General features: G+C 48.4%; 3 protein-coding genes across 3 annotated transcripts in view; 1 reads left to right on the top strand and 2 right to left on the bottom strand.

The window, feature by feature from the left end:
* Window positions 1-4,192, bottom strand: part of CHRND (cholinergic receptor nicotinic delta subunit) — a 33,848-nt gene extending 29,656 nt beyond the window's left edge. Inside the window, exon 1 of the mRNA XM_081328514.1 lies at window positions 4,079-4,192. Coding sequence (XP_081184640.1) covers window positions 4,079-4,130 — 52 coding nt within the window. The 5' untranslated portion in view covers window positions 4,131-4,192. The remainder of the gene's footprint in view (window positions 1-4,078) is intronic.
* The window catches only part of LOC308669013 (solute carrier family 12 member 9-like), a 376,525-nt gene that overhangs the window by 171,444 nt on the left and 183,420 nt on the right, over window positions 1-21,661 (top strand). The gene's annotated exons all lie outside the window — the stretch shown is intronic.
* PRSS56 (serine protease 56) overlaps window positions 8,822-21,661 on the bottom strand; it is a gene marked incomplete at its 5' end in the record, with an annotated part of 40,949 nt that continues 28,109 nt past the window's right edge. Inside the window, 4 exons of the mRNA XM_081329933.1 lie at window positions 8,822-9,821; window positions 15,260-15,384; window positions 16,169-16,258; window positions 19,934-20,066. Coding sequence (XP_081186059.1) covers window positions 9,648-9,821; window positions 15,260-15,384; window positions 16,169-16,258; window positions 19,934-20,066 — 522 coding nt within the window. The 3' untranslated portion in view covers window positions 8,822-9,647. The remainder of the gene's footprint in view (window positions 9,822-15,259; window positions 15,385-16,168; window positions 16,259-19,933; window positions 20,067-21,661) is intronic.

Below are 21,661 nucleotides of genomic sequence, written 5' to 3'. Positions count from 1 at the left end.
TCTTCTGGAGTCCAGGCCTACTGCAGGGTTATAGAGCAATGTTTCTCAGCCTCAGCAACTTTAAGCTGGGCGGACTTCAACTCCCAGAATTATCCTGAGATGCTCCCAGAATTAACTCCCAGAATTATCCTGAGATGAGAATCATCCGGAGATGATCACCGGCCCCTAGAGTCAGAAACGACTAGCACGCATGTGCGGGGGAACATTTACCTTTACCTTACAAATCCATGGGGCTTCTGACCCTTCAGGCAAATGCACTGTTTCTCAACCTTGACAAGTTTAAGATGTGTAGACTTCAATTCCCAGAATTCCCCAACCAGTGTGCAAGGACTTTAACTCTCAGAATTGTCCAACCAAGCATGTATGGACCAACTCCCAGAATTCCCCAGCCAGCCATGGCTGGCTGGGGAATTCTGGGAATTGAACTGCACACATCTTCAAATTGTCAAGGTTGATCTGGAGAGAAGGATTACTGCTAAGAACGTCTCCTTTTCAATCATTCCTCTAAAAAATATACAAAGCAATTGCTTCAAATCTTTGAGCTGTGTGGACTTCAACTCCCAGAATTATCCTGGCTGGGGAATTCTGGGAGTTGAAGTCCACACAGCTCAAAGATTTGAAGCAATTGCTTTGTATATTTTTTAGAGGAATGATTGAAAAGGAGACGTTCTTAGCAGTAATCCTTCTCTCCAGATCAACCTTGACAATTTGAAGATGTGTGCAGTTCAATTCCCAGAATTCCCCAGCCAGCCATGGCTGGCTGGGGAATTCTGGGAGTTGGTCCATACATGCTTGGTTGGACAATTCTGAGAGTTAAAGTCCTTGCACACTGGTTGGGGAATTCTGGGAATTGAAGTCTACACATCTTAAACTTGTCAAGGTTGAGAAACAGTGCATTTGCCTGAAGGGTCAGAAGCCCCATGGATTTGTAAGGTAAAGGTAAAGGTTCCCCCGCACATGCGTGCTAGTCGTTTCCGACTCTAGGGGCCGGTGATCATCTCCGTTTCAAAGCCGAAGAGCCAGCGCTTGTCTGAGGACGTCTCCGTGGTCATGTGGCCGGCATGACTGGATGCCAAAGGCACACGGAACGCTGTTACCTTCCCACCGTAGTGGTCCCTATTTTTCTACTTGCATTTTTACGTGCTTTCGAACTGCTAGGTGGGCAGAAGCTGGGACGAGTAACAGGCACTCACTCTGTTACGCGGCACTCGGGATTCGACCCGCCAAACTGCCGACCTTCTGATCAACAAGCTCAGCGTCCTAACCCACTGAGCCACCACGTCCCTTGGATTTGTAGTTGATCTTAAAACCTTGTAAACTTGGCATAATTTCATAATGGAGAGAGGTGTAGGCTGGATTAAAAAGTGTATGACGATCAGCCAGATACTAAAACTGAAAAACCAAGGAAAAAAAAATAGCAAATCACTTCCATTCTGTTGGCATGAAATTAGATATATCCATGAGGAAAAAAATGACTTTTTCAAAGGGGGGGAAAAATCAAGTTTTGAGTTTAAGTGAAGATCTTACATGGAGATTTGGGATTTGTAACTCAGTTTTTAGTCACTGTGTTATACTTTTGCCCTGACACTCCTATTTTACACACAGTCACACACACACTCAGAGAAAGCAAGACAAGAAATAATGGGTGGAAACTAATCAAGGAGGGATCCAACCTAGAACTAAGGAGGAATTTTCTGACAGATAGAACAACATCAGTGGAACGGCTTAACTCCACAAGTTGTGGGTGTTGCATCACTGGATATTTTTAAGAAGAGGCTGGATAACCATTTATCTGACATGTATAGGGTTCCTGTTTGAGGTTGGACTGGATGACCTCCAAAGTCCCTTTCAACTTTGTTATTCTGTTATTCTGTAAGATCTCAAGGCACTTTCTCCCTGATGCATCTGCGTTGAGCGCCCTCTCCACTCGCTTGTAACTTGATCCGTTTCAACCGGACGCTTCCCGTTTGCCAACAACGTGCCCTTCCATGCCTCCTGGTTGCAGAAAACGAACTGTGGTTTGCTTGCAAACAAACTGCTTTCTGTGTCGTCTTGTCTTTTTGGTTGTGTCTAAAGCAGAGATCCCCAATCTCTGCCGGGCCATGGCCAATTCGGAACTGGGCCGTGCAAGTGGATGGGCAGAGTCCACATGCAGTTCAACTTGGACGTGCGGTGGGCTGGCGGGCAATCGCATGCGTGCCAGCCCGCTGCTTGTGCAAGGGCTGCATGTGCGTGTACGCTGGACCATTATCAGGTGGCCTGGTTCCCCTCTCCCCCCACCCCAGCCAGGTTGCCAAGCCAAAGGCCTAAAGCACAGTTGCACTGAGCAACTCCTATGAAAGAGAGAGGAGAGAGAGAGAGAGAGAAAGAGAGAGGAGAGAGAGAAGACAGAAAGAGAGAGAGAAGACAGAGAAGAGAGAGAGAAAAGAGAAGTGAGAAAGAAGAGAAAGGAGAAAGAGAAGAGAGAGAGAGGAGAGAGAAGAGAGAGAAAGAGAGAGGAGAGATAGAAGACAAAGAGAGAGAGAGAAGAGAGAAGAGAGAAGAGAGAGAGAAATGAAAGAGAGAGGATAAAGAGAAGAGAGAGAGAGAGGAGAGATAGAAGACAGAAAGTGAGAGAGAAGACAGAGAAGAGAGAGAGAGAGAAAAGAGAAGCGAGAGAGAAGAGAAAGAGAGGAGAAAGAGGAGAGAGAGGAGAGAGAGAGAAAGAGAGAGGAGAGATAGAAGACAGAAAGAGAGAGAAGAGAGAAGCGAGAGAGAGAGAAGAGAGAAGAGAGAGAGAGAAGAGAGAGAGAGAAGAGAGAGGAAAGAGTGAGAAGAGAGAGAAGAGAGGAGAGAAAAAGAGAGAGGAGAGAAAGAGAGAGGAGAGAGGAGAGAAAGAAGAGAGGAAGAGAGAAGAGGTAAAAGAGAGAGATGAGAGAGATGAGAGAGAAAGAGAAGAGAGAAAGAGAAGAGGGAGAGAAAAGAGAGAGAGAGAGAGATGAAGCAGCTCAAAGAGACTATCCTACTGGCTTTTCCCAAGCATTCCCATAATCCCCAGGCAAATTTGAAGTCCAATAAATGTGGAAATTTGTAATAGAGCTGGAAGGGACCTTGGAGGTCTTCTAGTCCAGCCCCCTGCTCATTTCAGACGAGTGGCTGTCCAGTCTCTTCTTAAAAACCTCCCACAACTTCTGAAGGCAAGCTGACACACCGACATACCAGCACACAAGTGCACAAAACAGTTGTCGTCGTGCATGAGGGACAGTAAGCAAAGGAGAAGTTACAGAAGAAGATGGGCAGGTCAAACATGTAAAAGGGGAGCCCGCCCACCACGATCCACCCACCACTTTGGGTGGGGTGCAGTAGTTTTTTCAAGAAGGAAACGCCAAGAATGTGGGGAGACCCTACATTTTTGCACAGGACTAACTCAAGAAAATGGGGACGTGGTGGCTCAGTGGGTTAGGACGCGGAGCTTGTCGATCAGAAGGTCGGCAGTTTGGCGGGTCGAATCCCGAGTGCCGCGTAGCAGAGTGAGTGCCTGTTACTCGTCCCAGCTTCTGCCAACCTAGCAGTTCGAAAGCACGTAAAAATGCAAGTAGAAAAATAGGGACCACTACGGTGAGAAGGTAACAGCATTCCGTGCACCTTTGGCGTCTAGTCATGCTGGCCACATGACCACAGAGACGTCCTCGGACAAGCGCTGGCTCTTCGGCTTTGAAACGGAGATGAGCACCGGCCCCTAGAGTTGGAAACGACCAGCACACGTGTGCAGGGGAACCTTTACCTTTACCTTTATCTAAAGAAAAATGACAGACATCTCGACTTTAAGTCCTTCCCGAATCTCAGATCCCAAATTACATCCCCGAAGTCGAAAAAAGATATTTTCCTGATATTTTTTTTCTCCCTGATAATCAATACATTTCCAAATTTGAAAATTGGAGACTCTTAAATACAGTCTTTCTGCAATTCCGACCTGCCCAAAGCAGGGCTTTTCTAAAACTCCCTTTTTATGATTATCTTGCAAAATGTTACCCTGTTTTCCATTAGGGCGCCATCTGTGCCCTCATCCTGGGCATCAAATAGGTTTAGGGCATCTTACCTGGCAAGGTGAGGGCGCAAAACAGAATGAGTTGAAGGCTCCAATTGTCCATCTTGGCTTTGGCTGGACTTTCTCCCTCTCCCTCCGCAGCCTCTGTGCGTGTCCGGCTGGGCTGAAGGAAGCTTAATTTGGGAATGTGGACGGACTACGGCAGCTGGCAGCTGGGGGAAGGGAGAACTATGAAACAAGAGACCGGGAAACAAGAGACTGGCATCCCAGCCCTAACTTCCTGTCTGAAAGCAAGAAGGATGCTGGCTTTTAGGCACACGAACTGGCAGGGCTGGCCTGTCTTCTCCACGTTGGTTGCGTTCGCACAACCCGCTGAACCAGATTGGGTCAAAGCTAAGCAGATGCCCTCACTCCATTGGTTCAGTTTGAGTAGACCTGTTCTCCAAAGCACCTGAAGGCAGGACAAGAAGCAACAGATGGAAACTAATCAAGGGGAGAAGCAACCTGGAACTAAGGAGGAATTTCCTGACAGTGAAGACAATTAACCAGTGGAACTGCTTGCCTCCAGAAGTTGTGGGTGCTCCATCACTGCAGGTTTTTAAGAAGAGATTGGAGACAGCCATTTACCTGAAATGGTTTAGGGCAGGGGTGGGCAACCTCGCCTCTTTTATGACTCATGGACTTCAACTCCCAGAATGGCTGGCTCAGGAATTCTGGGAGTTGAAGTCCATGAGTCATAAAAGAACCGAGGTTGCCTACCCCTGGTTTAAGGTCTCCTGCTTGAGCAGAGGGTTGGACTAGAAGACCTCCAAGGTCCCTTTGAACTCTCTTATTCTGTCTTAACTCCTGCCTGTTTTTCGTGCCTTAACATCTAGTTGAAAGCTAGCCGGTGGGTGAATTGACATCTTGACATGGCATAAGTAGCAACTCTCAACTTTGGCCGCTTGATGATGTATGGACTTCAACTCCCAGGACTCTCCAGCCAGCAAAGAATTCTGGGACTTGAAGTCCTACACACTGTCAAGCAGCCACAGTTAAGAACCATTGGTGTAGAGCAGGGGTCTTCAAACATGGCCCTTTTATGACTTATGGACTTCAACTCCCAGAATTCCTCAGCCACGCTGGCTGAGGAATTCTGGGAATTGAAGTCCACAAGTCATAAAAGGGCCACGTTTGAAGACTCCTGGTGTAGAAGAAGAAGCAGATCAAATGTGTTGTACAAACGGAGATATAGGGATCTGTTGCAAGTGAAGCACATGGGCTGATCCCTTGATGCGCCATGCGCTGGTTCCTGTCATAACCTAGATTAGGAACAGCAGGTGAGATGAGGAAGCGGGGTTAACTTGGTGGTGCCTACAAAGGCCATTGAGGTGTTTTGCATGCCCGAATTCTTACGGAGTTTTATTTGATGGGTTTACGTGTGTGTTGTTTTCACTGTTTGGTGGCCCTTCAGGGTGGTTGCAAACAATGTGGGCAACCGAAGAAGTCTTTTTCTGCCTTTGAGGATCAACCATCCAGGGTTCAGGAACAAGCAGTCAAGAAGCACGCTGCAGACAACCACTTACTGTAGTAAGGCAGTCATTCAGATGCCATCAAGTAACAATACGTACTGTTGAAGGAAAAATCTTCATCGGGGTCCAGTCCAAGCCGGGAATAAACGAAATGGAGACTGCTTTAGAAAGAAGGTTGCAGTTTATCGAAGAGGAGAGCCAGACAGAAAGATGGCTCTGGAAAAACTGACCACATGGAGCAGGGAGTGGTGGGTTTTTATACCTTCTGGGGCTCTTCAGGTTGTTTCCTGTTCCTGTTTGAGGCTTTGTATTTCCTGTGTCGCGTACTTTGACCTGAGTCTGAGTGTGCCCCTTTGGCATCTGTGGGTTAATCCTATTATGTCCTGTCTTAAGAGTTTGGGTGGGGTATGCAGAATTTAGGTGTCTTTGTCTTCCTAACCTTCCAGCTCAGGGGTAGGCAACCTTGGGTCTTTTATGACTGGTGGACATCAACTCCCAGAATTCCTGAGCCAGCATGGCTCAGCTTGGAAACCTTTCCCTTTTCCCTCAGCATGGCTGCCTCAGGAATTCTGGGACTTGAAGTCCACAAGTCATAAAAGACCCAAGGTTGCCTACCCCTGTTCTAGCTGGAAGCCTCCAACCATCCTGAATGGATTATTACATCTGCATTTCTACAGAGCTGGCCTCTGCCTAGGGGCAGGGGATGATTTCGGTTGGCTTCTTTTTTTGGTGTGAGGGATTATTGATTCTAGGGATCTTTCTTTCTAATCCAGAGGTCTTCAAACTCGGCCCTTTTATGAGTTGTGGACTTCAACTCCCAGAATTCCTCAGCCAGCTTGCCGTTGTAACTTTGAACAGTCCACTAAGTCAATGGTTGTCAGCTGAGGACTACCTGTATGGGGTTCCATTATATATTCCTATCGTTAGCTGCCTAGCAGCTTAAAGAATGGTGAAACTTCAAAAACGTGGAAGTCAGAAATCCAGGTTAAATTCTCCCACGGTTTTCAATCAGCATGAATTTCTCCTGGGAACTTCTGGCAAGCATCTCAGTTTCTGCCTAAGAGTCTACACTCTCCCTGCCATAAATCTCTACATTTCACTCCTATTCTGCTTTTTATTTTTTAAAGTATAAAGGTAAAGGTTCCCCCGACTCTAGGGGCCTGTGTTCATCTCCGTTTCAAAGCCGAAGAGCCAGCACTTGTCCGAGGACATCTCCGTGGTCATGTGGCTGGCATGACTGGATGCCAAAGGCGCACGGAACGCTGTTACCTTCCCACCGTAGTGGTCCCTATTTTTCTACTTGCATTTTTACGTGCTTTTGAACTGTTAGGTTAGCAGAAGCTGGGACGAGTAACAGGCGCTCACTCTGTTACGTGGCACTTGGGATTCCACCCGTCAAACTGCCGACCTTCTGATCGACAGGCTCAGCATCCTAGCCCAATGAGCCACCGTGTCCCCTATATACATACATACATACATACATACATACATACATACATACATATATATATATATATATATATATATATATATAAAGGTAAAGGTTCCCCCGCACATGCGTGCTAGTCGTTTCCGACTCTAGGGGCCGGTGCTCATCTCCGTTTCAAAGCCGAAGAGCCAGCGTTTGTCCAAGGACGTCTCCATGGTCATGTGGCCGGCATGACTAGACACCAAAGGCGCACAGAACACTGTTACCTTCCCACCGTAGTGGTCCCTATTTTTCTACTTGCATTTTTACGTGCTTTCGAACTGCTAGGTTGGCAGAAGCTGGGACGAGTAACAGGCGCTCACTCTGCTACGCGGCATATATTCCAAAACGCAAAGAACTGTCATATATTACTTTGGGGGGGCATGCCGTTCTGCTGGGGGGAGAAGCTTGGGGTAACTTTCGCTTTCTACTTTCCCTTTCCTGCCTCCATCCTCTTGAGGAAGGAATGTGTCTCCCTTATCAGGGAGACGGTTGTAGAGAAATGAAAGCCGGAGAAGACCCTGAGGTGCGCGCCAATGGTGCCAGTCACAGCCGCACATCGTACCGCCTGTGGATTGGCTGAAGTTCAAATGGACTTTGGTGGGAGGAGGAAGACTGCTAGCTTAACTGTACTTTGTGCCGGATTTTCTCCGGATCTTGCCTTGACTTCCTTACTGTCACCGACCCCTAAGAAAAGCATCCCTTCAAGGCAATGCCCGTTTCAAGAGTTCGGCTTTCTTGGGTGGTGTCACTGCACATTTTTTTAGTTCTTCCGAAAAGCTCAATTCTAATTGTACATTTCCCTCTGTTCTGCACCTGTGTTGATAACCTATCTGGTAACCATAGTGAAGGACACATTAACACTTGAACATGGGTGTTCAAGTTGCCAAAACCCAAAAGGTTTTTGTATTTTATTTTTTGTATTTTATTCTTGCCCTGTGCACCGCCCTGAGTCCTTCGGGAGAAGGGCGGTATAGAAATATTAATAAAATTTAAAAATAAATAAAAATAAAAGGGGTTTAGCCTCACACAAGAAGATAAGATTGAACAACTGTTGCATCACTGCAACATGGAGGATGCTAAAACAGTGAGTACACCCATGCAAACCGATTTTCACAACTTGACAGATGAACGGAGTCCTGAGTTCGAAGATCAAACACTTTATCGCTCAGTCATTGGGTCGCTGCTATATATTAGTAGTTGGACTAGACCTGACATTGCACTTAGTGTTAATCTCCTATCACGACATGTAGGAAAGGCAAAACAGTTTCATTGGACATGTGTTAAGAAATTATTGAGATACCTAAAACACACCAAAGACATGGAGTTATTGTTAGAACCTACACATACTGACTATGCAGAGTTATGTTGTTATGCAGATTCAGATTGGGCAAGTGATAAAAAATCACGGAAAAGCACTTCAGGTTATATGATGTTTTTAAACGGATGTCCTGTTTACTGGCATGTTCGTAAACAGAATTTCGTTTCTTGTTCCTCTACAGAAGCTGAGTATGCTTGTGTTTCTGATGCATGCAATTCCTTAACCTGGTTTGATGCTTTAGTCATAGATATCTGGACACCTCCAATTCGACCGATCACTGTGATGGAAGACAACGAATCTGTGGTTTACATCTCCGAGAATCGATTTACAGGTTCCAGGTCCAGACACACTGACATCCGTTTTCAAAACATAAGACAAGTAGCTAAACAAGGTTTTGTGAAACTGTAGTATGTGCCTACACGTGATCAAATTGCTGATATGTTAAACAAACCACTACCTGCAGCCCAACACGAGTATCTGCGTGAGAAGTTGTGCCTTACCTGAATCTTCGCTTTGCTGACGAAAGAAGGGGATGTCACTGCACGTTTTTTTAGTTCGTCCGAAAAGCTCGATTCTAATTGTACATTTCCTTCTGTTCTGCACCTGTGTTGATAACCTATCTGGTAACCATAGTGAATGTCATGTGGTCTAGCTATGTTATGAGTTAGCTTTGCTGTGTGCGCAAGCGTAAAAAGATTTTCTAGTCTTTGTCTTTTTTTTGTCTTTTTTTCTTTTACTGTCTGATGAGAGAGGATGTAGTTGGTTAGCTTTCTTTGTTTATATATATTTTTCTTTTGTGATTAAAGGTTTTTAATAGAATATGCGTCGGGCTTTATTTTCCTTCACCCACACACATTATGCATCATCTGAAGCACGGTCCATCGCCCTCTGATAGGAAGAATTATTCCTTGACAGGTGGTTAGCTGAAGTGGGGTTCCTTCAAGAACCCCGAACCTCTGGCGTTTGTTCCACTCCGACCCAAGGGGGGGCTGGGGGATTCTGACAGCGCTTAATCGCCATCCTAATGTACGAAATTTATTTCCGCCGGACGCCCAGCGACTCTTGGAGTTCACGTCCACCCGTCTCAAAGTTTCCGAGGTTGACCAACCCTGATCTAAAAGGATTGGAAGGAGTTCTCGGTTGCCACCCCAACTGAGGCGCATCCTGAAGAACAGGCAGGTATCTCTAGAGCCCTCCACTTCCAGCAGCCAGGTCTCCTCGGGAGCCAGTCTTGCTCCCCAAATGTTCACATGGTCTTCTGGATTTCGGGCTTCCTTGGCAGGACGTCCCTGGTTTGGCCTTCCCAGCAGCGCCCTCCGGCTAGGTCTTCAAAATTCCCAAGGCCAGAGCAATGATTTCCGGCATGCTCCGGTAGAGCGAGTCCTGTTCCAGGCCCACCAGACCAGGGAAGCTGGTGGCCCTCCGTCCAACGATGGCTTGGATGTGAGCTCGGTAGAGGCCCTTGGAATTCTTGGAGGCCAGGTCCACCAGGATCTGAGGGAACAGGGGAGAAGAGAGAGCAGGAGGGCAGGAGCTAAAAAAAAGCTAAGAGGGTCCTTGGTTGTATCAACAGAGGCATAGAATCAAGATCGCCCGAAGTATTAGTACCGCTTTATAAAGCCTTAGTGTGGCCACACCTGGAATACGGCATCCAGTTTTGGTCACCATACTGTAAAAAAAGATGTTGAGACTTCGGAAAAAGTTCAGAAAAGAGCAACTAAGATGGTTAAAGGCCCGGAGACTGAAACATATGAAGAACGGTTGCAGGAATTTAGAATAGAATAGAATAGAATAGAATAGAATAGAATAGAATAGAATAGAATAGAATAGAATAGAATAGAATAGAATAGAATAGAATAGAATAGAATAGAATAGAATAGAATAGAATAGAATAGAATAGAATAGAATAGAATAGAATAGAGCTGGAAGGGACCTTGGAGGTCTTCTAGTCCAGCCCCCTGCTCAAGCAGGAGAACATATACCAATTCAGACAGGTGATTGTCCAGTCTCTTCTTAAAAACCTCCAGTGATGGAGCGCTCAAGATTTCTGGTGGCAAGCTGTTCCACTGGTTAATTGTCCTCACTGTCAGGAAGCTTCTCCTTAATCCCAGGTTGCTTCTCTCCTTGACCAGTTTCCAACCATTGTTTCTCGTCCTGCTTTCAGGTGCTTTGGAGAATAATTTGCCCTCCTCTTCTTTGGGGCAGCCCCTCAGATACTGGGATACTGCTATCGTGTCTCCCCTATTTCTTCTTTTCTTTACACTGGCCAAGCCCAAGTCCTGCAGCCGTTCTACAGAAAAGAAGGACTAGGGGGGACATGGTAGCAGTATTCCATTATTTGAGGGGCTGCACCAAGAGGAAGAGGAGGGGGTCTACTTATTTTCAAGAGGTACAGAGTGCAGGACAAGAAGCAACGGATGGAAACTCATCAAGGAGAGAAGCAACCTGGAATTAAGGAGAAACTTCCTGACAGTCAGAACAATTAACTGGTGGAACGGCTTGCCTTCCAAGGTTGTGGGTGCTCCATCACTGGAGGTTTTTAAGAAGAGACTGGACAATCACCTGTCTGAGTTGGTATGGACTAGAATCTCCTGCTCGAGCAAGGGGTTGGACTAGAAGACCTCCAAGGTCCCTTCCAGCTCTACGCTGATTGAATTCCAAGCCTGGGTTCACACAACACTCGAAACCCCTAAACATAATAAAAAGGTAAAGGTAAAGATTCCCCCGCACATGCGTGCTAATCGTTTCCGACTCTAGGGGCTGGTGCTCATCTCTGTTTCAAAGCCGAAGAGCCAGCGCTTGTCCGAGGACGTCTCCGTGGTCATGTGGCCAGCATGACTAGACGCCAAAGGCGCACGGAACGCTGTTACCTTCCCACCGTAGTGGTCCCTATTTTTCTACTTGCATTTTTACGTGCTTTCGAACTGCTAGGTTGGCAGAAGCTGGGACGAGTAACAGGCGCTCACTCTGCTACGCGGCACTCGGGATTCGACCCGCCAAACTGCCGACCTTCTGATCAACAAGCTCAGCGTCCTAACCCACTGAGCCACCGCATCCCCTAAACATAATGACGTGGTTCAAACAGGTAGCGCCCCGGCAAAGAAACTCTGTGTTGGTTTAATGAGATGGCCTGGAACCCAGAGTAGGGCTTAACCGAGGTTTCGCACTAACTAAGCTTACTTAGTGTGTTGTGCAAAGTCTGTCCCTGAGGCTCCACCTGATCTGGCTAAGGCTCCTGGTGAAGACAGCCAATCTCTGTCTGCCCTTGGAAGGCCAGAAGGTCAAAGGGGACCCCAGGGCCAGTCTCCGCTGCTTGCTTGGCTTCCCCACGGACCAGGGTCTGCCAGGAAGTCCCGGCAGAAGGAGAAGAACCTTAGACGGGGCTGGGCGAGGTCTTGCTTCAAGCTCTCCCCAAATCATGAGGCTCAGTGTGGAAAAACCACGGAAATGTAAAGTCTTCCCTAAGCGACGACTGCATTCCGGGGAACCATTTTAGTTGGTTTGAGATTTTTCCTCCTTTTTTCCCCAACCCTTCCCTTTCCGTTGTTGACTCTCTTTTTTTCCCGCCTGCTCTCTGTCTCCTTTCCTTCTTTCCTTTCCTCTCCCCCTCCCTTCCCTGGCCTTCCCCTCGCCCTTCCCTTCCTCCCCCTTCCCTTCCCCACCCTTCCCCACCGTCTTTCCCTCCTCCTTCCTTTTCTTCCATCCTCCCCTTCCTCCCTCTTCCCTTCCCTCTCCCCTCCCCTTCCCCCCCTTTCTTTCCCTTCTCTTTCCTTCCCCCCTTTCCTTCCTCTTCCTTTCCCTTCCCTTCCCTCTCCCTCTCCCCTCCCCTCCCCTTTTCCCCTCTACTCTTCTCTTCCTCCCCCTTTCCCTTCTCTTTCCTTCCCTTCCTCCCCCTTCCCTTCCCCACCCTTCCCCACCGTCTTTCCCTCCCCCTTCCTTTTCCTCCCCCCTCCCCTTCCTCCCTCTTCCCTTCCCTCTCCCCTTCCCTTCCTCCCCCTTTCTTTCCCTTCTCTTTCCTTCCCCCCTTTCCTTCCTCTTCCTTTCCCTTCCCTTCCCTCTCCCTCTCCCCTCCCCTCCCCTTTTCCCCTCTACTCTTCTCTTCTCTTCCTCCCCCTTTCCCTTCTCTTTCCTTCCCTTCCTCTCCCCTTCCTTTCACTTCCCTCTCCCCTTCCTTTACCTTTCTCCCTCTTCCCTTCCTCCCTTCTTTCCCTTCCCTTCCCTCTCCCTCTCCCTCTCCCCTCCCCTTTCTCCCTCTACTCTTCTCTTCCTCCCCCTTTCTTTCCCTTCTCTTCTCTTCCCCCTTTCCTTTCCTTTCCTTCCCTTTCCTCTCCCTCTTCCCTTCTTCCCTTCTTCCCTTCTTCCCCTTCCCTTCCCCCTCCCTCTCCCCTCCCCTTTCTCCCTCTTCTCTTCCCTTCCTCCCCTTCTTTCCCTTCTCTTCTCTTCCCCCTTTCCTTTCCTTTCCTTTCCTTTCCTTTCCTTTCCTTCCCTTCCCTTCCCTTCCCTTCCCTTCCTCTCCCTTTCCTCTCCCTCTCCCCTTCCCTTCCCTTCCCTCCCTCTCTCCTCCCCTCCTGTCCCTCCCTCTTCCTTCCCCTTCCCTTCCCATCTCTGACCCAACCGGCCTGACCTTGCTCGTCTTTGGATCCCCACCAGCTTTGGATGCTCCCTGCTGTGGCATGAAATACGTTGAAACGCAGGCACATCGGCTCAGAAACCTAGAAATTTAGCCTTCCCTCCATTATTCCCCCGCGCACACACACACACACCCTTACAGTTTAAACACTGCTCCGTTGCATCCCTCTTTTCACCCACCGTGCCTCTCCTCCTCTCTGGCTTGGAAGAGAGATGCCCAACCTGTCAATCAAGGCTGATAGATCTGCAGAATGGGGCCTCCCCCACCCCCTGTTTATAGGGGTTAGTCTTGCAAGGGCAGTTCGCTGCCTTCCATGACAGAGGTTGTGTGTGTGTGTGTGTGTGTGTGTGTGTGTCCTGGAAGCGTGGAGTGCTCTCCCCAAAAGAGAAGCCACCGAGTCTTTACAACTACAGCTAGTTCTCAGCTTAAAACCGTTCGCTTAGGGACCATCGGAAGTTACAACGGCACCGGGGGGGGAAAAAAAGGGAATTGTGACCGTTTTTCACACTTAACGACCATCGCTGCATCCCCGCGGTCACATGACCAAAATTCAGACGCTCGGCAACTGATTCATATTTACGACGGTCGCAGCCTCCCGGGGTCACATGACACTCCACCCCCACCACCCCCCTTTTGCGCCCTCCTGACCAGCCAAGTCAATGGGGAAGCTGGATTCACTTCACCACAACGGGCAGTGATTCGCTTAACGACGGTGGCGAGAAAGGTTGTGAAACAGGCCAAAATTTATTCGATATCTGTCTCGCTTACCAACAGAAATTATGGGCTCAGTTGTGTCGAGGACTACTGAAACCTACTGAAATGGCATAGGGTTTCCTGCCTGAGCAGGGGGTTGGACTAGATGACCTCCAAGGTGCCTTCCAACTTTATTATTATTATTATTATTATTATTATTATTATTATTATTATTATTATTATTATTATTATTATTATTATTATTATTATTATTATTATTATTCATCGCATAGTCAGCCAGATGTTCAGACTGGATTTGGCATTTTTATCAAGTCCGTACCAAGGACCTGGGATAGGCAGATGTGGATGTTTGATGGTATTACAGATCTCGTCACAGGATGGAAGCAGTTCCTAGTAAGGCCACCTTTTGCAATTGACTAATGGTGAATTTGTCAATGCCGATGATGGTGTTCAAGTGGTGCTCCAGTTGTTTTGGGATTGCACCCAAGGCGCCTCTTACTATTGGTACTACCCTTGCTTGCCTTTGCCACAGTCTTTCTATTTCTATTTGTAGGTCTTTGTATTATTATTACTACTATTATTATCATCATCATCATCATCATCATTATACCCCCTCCTGCTTGCTGGCGGATGGGGAGGGCAAAGGGATGACAAGTAGTCTCACTCTCAAGGTTGAATTGCAAAGAGGCTTGCTAACCTCTGTCGCTGTTCCACTTGCCATACAAACTTTGGGGAGGGAGAGCCTGGGCCCAAGGTCATCCAAAGCAGGTGCCTAATGGAGAAGCGGACCGTTCCCATAACCAATGTGATTGGGCCACGTGAACACATGGTGGGTGTTGGTTATGACAAGTTATGGTTAACCATCCAGATTTTCACGCGGGAAAACTAGGGTTGATTTTACTTCTTCGGTGCCAGGATGTGTACTCAATAAAGATCATCTCTTATGACCACCTCGAGGCCGTAGGGCAGGGGTCTTGAAACTTGGCACTTTTATGAATTGTGGACTTCAACTCTCACGCGTGCCTGGCTGAGGAATTCTGGGAGTTGAAGTCCACGAGTCATAAAAGGGCCACGTTTCAAGACCCCTGTGTAGAGAATCCACTTGTATTAAAGCTAAATTCCTAGAAATTGTGACTGACACCCTGTTGTCTGTCTTTCAATTCTATCAGCAGATGCTAGCAGAGACACTAAGAAGCTCAGACATTTCCAGCTTCAAAACACAGATCTCCATGCCAGCTTGAATGGACACGTTTTTCATATGTCGGCCTCAGGTGTTTGTACTCTTGGTTGAATTGGCAACCATTCTCTTCCCACCATCTTAAAATTGGACTGCACAGAATATTAGCCTTTGTGTTCAAACTAGGTCAGGGACTACAGTTCAAAGACCTTTCTGGTCCTCACCGTTCCTGATTGATTCTGGCATTAGCACATGTATTATCAACACCAGGGGTCTTCAAACTTGCGTGGCATGCTGGCTGAGGAATTCTGGGAGTTGAAGTCCACAAGTCATAAAAAGGCCAAGTTTCAAGACCCCTGCCATAGAGTTTCTTTTAAAGTTGAATTTGCCAGCCAGACAGTTGACACTCACCTTCCGGAAGTTCATGGTGAGGTCCTGCTCTGGCACTTGCAGAATCCAGCGGTAGTTTTCCCGCACCGAATGGACACGCTGGGCGGATTCATTGACTCCATGGCAGCTGGAGTTTGTGGTCAGGGCTGGGGAGAAGAAAGATACGGCGTCAATTGTTAAGATGCCTGCTAATTTCTATCACTACTCAACTTGGCATAGAAACAGGGGGGAGGGGTACAAAGTATAGGGAGGAAATGGGAGTCCAAGAAGGCGTCCATGGACCATGAGAGTCTACGAGATTGCCAAGGTCACTAACACAGGTGTCTGACGGAGAAGTGGACCCTTCTCATAATAAACCAAAGGTATATGATTGGGCAACCTGAACACCTGGTGGATGGGTGGGGTTAAGGGAAGCTACTGTTAACTCGGCAGATTTTTGCAAATCAGAGCTGGTTTCGCTTCTTCAGGTCTGAGATGTGTACTCAATAAAGACTGATCATTCATGGCACTTCAAAGATTCTGGGGTTGATTGCAGGGGTGAGAGTGAAATATAATTTTAACGTATTTTATCTATCTGCATCTTAAATTGCCCTATTTGATTCTCGATTCACATTTATGACCGTCGCAGTGTTAACTCGATCCCCTTTTGCGACCTTCTGACAAGCAAAGCCAATGTGGGGGGGGGAAGCCAGATTCGCTTAACAACCATGTGACTTAACAACGCCAATGGTTCGCTTAACAACGGGGGCCAGAAAGGTCGTACGACGGGGCAGAACTCACTTAGCAGGCATCTCACTTAGCAACATAAAATATCGGACGCCTTTGGGCTCGTAAGTCGAGGAGAGGTGTACTCAGATCCCTTTTTTGCAATCTTCCAAAGTAAACAAGCATAAAGATTATTTTTTAATAAATAAATAAATAAATATATACCCCATGGCGGTAGATTCTCCTTTTCTTCCAGGGGAACAAGCCCCAAGCTGCGTTTCTCTCGCCGAGGAGGGGCCTCGCTCACCAGGGAACCTGTCGCAAAGCGAGGCGGGAAAGAGATATGTTTGGCCCGTCGTCCCAAACTTTAACCCTCTAGAAATGAATTTCAGGCGTTAATAGTTACCGACATCCGGACAATCCTCAAGCTGATAGAGGCGGCGAACCGAAGGTGCAGACTTATACAGATAATCCTCAACTTGCAACTCTTTATTTAGTGACCATTCAAACGGCACTGAAAGACGGCACTCAGGACTGCTTTGCGAATTTACGACCCTTGCAGCGTCCCCACGGGATCAAAATTCAGACGTTTGGCAACCGGCTAAGATTTATGATGGTGGCAGTGTCACAGGGTCCCAGGAATCCCCTTTTGGCGACCTTCTCACAAGCAAAGCCAGTGGGGGAAGCCAGTTTCACTGTGTTATTAACAACTACGCTGGCCAGAAAGGTGGTAAAATGAGGTAAAACTCACTTAGCAGATGTCTCATTTAGCAACGTAAAATTTTGGACTCCTCTGGGGAGCAGCTGTACTAGAGCCTTGGTGGAGCAGTGGGCTAATGCCTCCTTAAGTAACCCCAGCTGCCTGCAGTTAGTGCAGGTTCGAGTCCCACCAGGCTCAAGGTTGACTCAGCCTTCCATCCTTCCGAGGTAGGTAAAATGAGGACCCAGATTGTTGGGGGCAATAAGCTGACCTTGTAATAATGCCGCTTGGGGGTTTGTGTGAAAGCCCTAATAAGCAGGCATATACATAGAATGAAGGCTACTGCTAAGCTTGTAAGCCGCCCTGAGTCTTCGGAGAAGGGCGGGATATAAATGGAATTAAAATAAAAAATAAAATAAAATAAATAAATAAATCAACATTTTGGCTTATTTAGTTGTGAGTTCTCCTTCTCCAACTTGGCACATTTCAAATCCGTAGGCCAGGGGTCCCCAAACTATGGCCTAGGACCGGGCTCATTGGCGAGTGGGCCGTGGAAATGGCTGGCTGGTGCATGCACGTGTGAGCGCGCATTTCCCCCCACTCGCGCTAGCAACCGCGGCTTCATTTGCGCATGTGCACGGGCGCAAACGGGAATACTACCGCGGGGCAGGTGTCCACAGCCCGTTTGCTCACATGCTGTTAGCCTGGGTGGTTTTCGTGGCCCGTTTGCACATGAGCAAACGGGCCGCTAGCTGCCATGGGTGGCAGTGCACAGCCGTTCATGCATGTGCACAGCACCAGCACATGCGCTGACAGGGTTGCTAGTGCCACGCCAGTGTGAGTGGCCCTGTGGGCGCACATGCGCGCACGCACACCAATTTTGAAGCTGCTCTCCTTCCCTCTGGTCCTTGAGCGGGGAAAGGATGGAGATGCCTGGCATAGGCTACACTACTTGAATGGTTACAAATTAGGGAATTTGCTAACCAGCAGACTTAAGAGAATAACAGAACAGAATAACGGAGTTGGAAGGGACCTTGGAGGTCTTCTAGTCCAACCCCCTGCTCAGGCAGGAAACCCCTATACCATTCCAGACAAATGATAGTCCAATCTCTTCTTTAAAACGTCCAGCGTTGGGGCATTCACAACATCTGGAGACTTAGAATTCTGACACCAGGCTAGAAATTTCCTAGGGTCTCTCCACGTTTCACCTTGAATTTTATATCTCTGCTTTGGGCACTGCCGTGTTTCTCAACCCAAACAAGCCGGCATGGACGCTGCTGAGAATTCTGGGAGATGTAGTCCATCCTTCTGAAGCTGACCAGGTTAGAAGAATTGATGTAACTGATAAAAAGGAACTGCCTGTCCAATACAGGGTGTCCTTGAGTTAAGCGACCGCGGTGGAGCCCAAAATGTATACGCCAACGCTGCTAACGGATGTTTTTGCATTGACAACAGATGGAAATGTAGTCCTCTTTTTCCCTTTCGCTTTTAGAGTTAGATGATGCTGGAAAGGGGGCAGAGGCGAATGAGAGTCCAGCTAGACATAACAACACTAAACGTAGCGTGAGAATCAAGGTTACTGAGCCCAGAGCTGATAAAGAATTGGTCAGCCGGAGAGGAAGCCTGCGCTTCCAGCTAATTGGAGAATGTGATTTATGACTGTTAATTGGAGGAGGGAATTGTGTTTTGATACTAGGTGCTGGGGGGGGAGGGGGATTCAGTTTTTGGCTTCGATTGTTTAAGTGCCGATATTATGCTACTCGAATAAAAGACCCTTTAAGGTAAACAATGCCTCAAAGTTCTTTTGAAGAGCTTCATCTGTCGGAACCATGACATTATGTTGCTAAGTGAAATGTTTGTGAAGTGAGTTTTGCCCCCTTTTACGACTTTTCTTGACGCAGCTGTTAAATGGATCGTCGCATTTGTTAAATTAGTAAGTGAATCTAGCTTCCCCCGTTGACTTGGCTCGATCAGGTCGCAAAAAAGGGGATCGCGTGATCCTGGGGACGCTGCAGAGGTCATAAATATGAACCAGTTGCCCAGCGTCTGAATTTCGACCACGTGACCCTGGGGGATGCCGCAACGGTCGTCAGCACAAAAAACGGGCACAGGTTGCTTTTTTCCAGCGCCGTGGTAACTTTGAACGGTCAATAAATGAACTGTTGTAAGTCGAGGACTTCCCCTTTGGCTTCGGCCAAAGCAAGGTTGGCAGTTGATTTGTTCCTGCAAATTTTGAAGCTTCGGCACACCCCACCTGCCTCTTCTTCTCCCATGGCCCTCCTGCTTGAGCAGGCACTTAGAACATAGAATGACAGAGTCGGAAGGGTCCTTGGAGGTCATCTAGTCCAATCCCCTCCTTGAGCAGGAGACCCTATGCCAGGGGTGTCAAACTCAATTTCCTCCTTAAGTAACACCAGCTGCCTGCAATTAGTGCAGGTTCGCGTCCCACCAGGCTCAAGGTTGACTCAGCCTTCCATCCTTCCGAGGTAGGTAAAATGAGGACCCAGATTGTTGGGGGCAATTAAGCTGACTTTGTAATAAGGCCGCTTGGGGTGTGTGTGAAAGCCCTAATAAGCAGGCATATACATAGAATGAAGGCTACTGCTAAGCTTGTAAGCTGCCCTGAGTCTTCGGAGAAGGGCGGGATATAAATGGAATTAAAATAAATAAAAAATAAAATAAAGGGCCGGGTGGGCATGGCCTGGGTGGGCATGGCCTACTGGGTGGGCGTGGCTAGAGTGCGTATGGCCTACTGGGTGGGCGTGGCCAGCTCTACATCGTTCGCATCAAGGGTGCCTATGGGGGCCTGGGCAGGAGTGGGACAGATCTGAGGGTCTCTGGCAGAAGGAGGGTCTCTGGGCCAGGGCCATGGCACTGGGGGCCGTTCCCTCACTGTTTCCAGGATGGCTTCGCGGGCCGCATGAAACCACTTTGCAGGCCGGATCCGGCCCCCGGGCCTTGTGTTTGACATGTCTGCCCTATGCCATTTCAGACAAATGGCTGTCCGGTCTCTTCTTGAAAGCCGCCAATGATGGAGCATCCACAACTTCTGGTGGCAAGTCGTTGGTAAGTTTCCATCCATTGTTCCTTGTCTTGCCTTCTGCTGCTTTGGAAAATATTTTGACACCACCATCACACCCCTCATCTTCGTGGCAGCCCCTCAAATATTGGAATATGGGGTTGGACTAGAAGACCAATGTTGTTATTATTCTTATTATTCTGTTAAAGAAGTAGCCGGGGCGGGGGGTGGGGGAGGCGGCCTCCAATCCTGCTTGAACTTGGGCACGTACCATTCAGGGGGATCCTTTGGTCCTCTCTCTGGAGTTCCACATCTGGAAAGTCATCCTGGTGCAGTTCTTTTTCCAGCTGCTGAAGGAACATCTGACCTTGGGCTCGCAGTTCATCCACCTCCTCTCCTGTCAGCTATGAGAAGGAAAAGGAAGAGTGAGATCAAAGGAGCAGACCTAATCACAACGGGCCGAGAAGATGAGGTCACTGTCCAGAACAACGGAGTTGGAAGGGACCTCGAAGGTCTTCTAGTCCAACCCCCTGCTTGAGTGGGAGAACCCAGGTGGAATTGGGTACGCCTAGTTTAATGAAGGGAAGGGCGAGGGGGTGACAGGATAGCGGCGTTCCAGTATCTCAGGGGCTGCCCCAAAGAAGAGGGAGTCAAGCGCTTCTCCAAAGCCCCTGAAGGGCAGGACAAGAAGCAACGGATGGAAACTAATCAAGGAGAGAAGCAACCTGGAACTAAGGAGGAATTTCCTGACAGTGAGGACAATTAACCAGTGGAACAACCTGCCACCAGAAATTGTGGGTGCTCCATCACTGGAGGTTTTTAAGAAGAGATTGAATAAAATGTCTGGGTTTCCAGCTTGAGCAGGAGGCTAGACTAGAAGACCTCCAAGGTCCCTTCCAACTCTCCTATTATTCTCCTATCCTCTTAGTCTGTTATAACCGCAACTGAACCGAACATTTTCGTCGCTAAGCAAGGAGGTTGTTAAGTGAATTCTGCCCTATTTTACGATCTCTCTGGCCACATTCTTAAGGGCACCGCTGCACTTGTTAAACGATCATTTGATCAGTAAGCGAATCTGGCTTTTCCCATTGATTATGCTTGTCGGCAGCCAGCTCAGAAAGTTACAAAAGATGATCACATGAAACCAGGACACTGCAACTGTCGTAATTACCTACCCGTTGCTATTCTCCAAAGCGCCTGAAGGCAGGACAAGAAGCAACGGATGGAAACTCATCAAGGAGAGAAGCAACCTAGAACTAAGGAGAAACTTCCTGACAGTTAGAACAATTAACCAGTGGAACAACCTGCCACCAGTAGCTGTGAATGCTCCAACGCTGGAAGTTTTTAAGAAGAGACTGGGCAGCCATTTGTCTGAAATGCTATAGGGTAGCGATGGCGAACCTTTTAGAGACCGGGTGCCCAAACTGCAACCCCAAACCCACTTGTTTATCGCAAAGTAACAGGCCGCATCAACATTGTGGTGCCCTCAGAGGGGGCGGGGGGCGTGGCCCACTGGGTGGGCATGGCCGAGGTGGGCATGGCCGCCTCAATGTTGCTAGTGGGGGCGGGGAATGCCTGTGGGGGCGGGCAGGGTTGGGGGAGATCCAGGCAGTGGTGGGATTCAGCCGGTTCGGCAGAACCGATACCTAATGTATCGTTCGGTTCGGCGCACCGGTTGTTCAAGAGCACTTGAATAAAAGCGGAGTCCGCGTGCGGGCAAGGGCAGCTCCTGTGCCACTAGGCTGGTCTGGTGAGCGGGATTACCTTCCATCTTCCCTGCCGCCGGATTGGCAGCTGGTATTGCCCTCCCGAGAGGCAGGCACGGTGATTGGTCGGCGGCAATGCCACGGATGGGGATTGATCGTCCCCCAAAAACCCAGCGCTACCAAAGGAGGAGGAGGAGGAGGAGGAACGGGGAGAAGAAAGAGGGAAATCGGCCGAGCCGGCCAGAGCACCGAAGCCACGCCGGAAAAAAGCGGAGGCTGCACTATCCAGGACT

The sequence above is a fragment of the Vipera berus genome (assembly GCF_964194415.1).
Source record: "Vipera berus genome assembly, chromosome: 5".
NCBI lineage: Eukaryota > Metazoa > Chordata > Lepidosauria > Squamata > Viperidae > Vipera > Vipera berus.
This window is presented reverse-complemented; position numbering and strand designations above follow the sequence as displayed.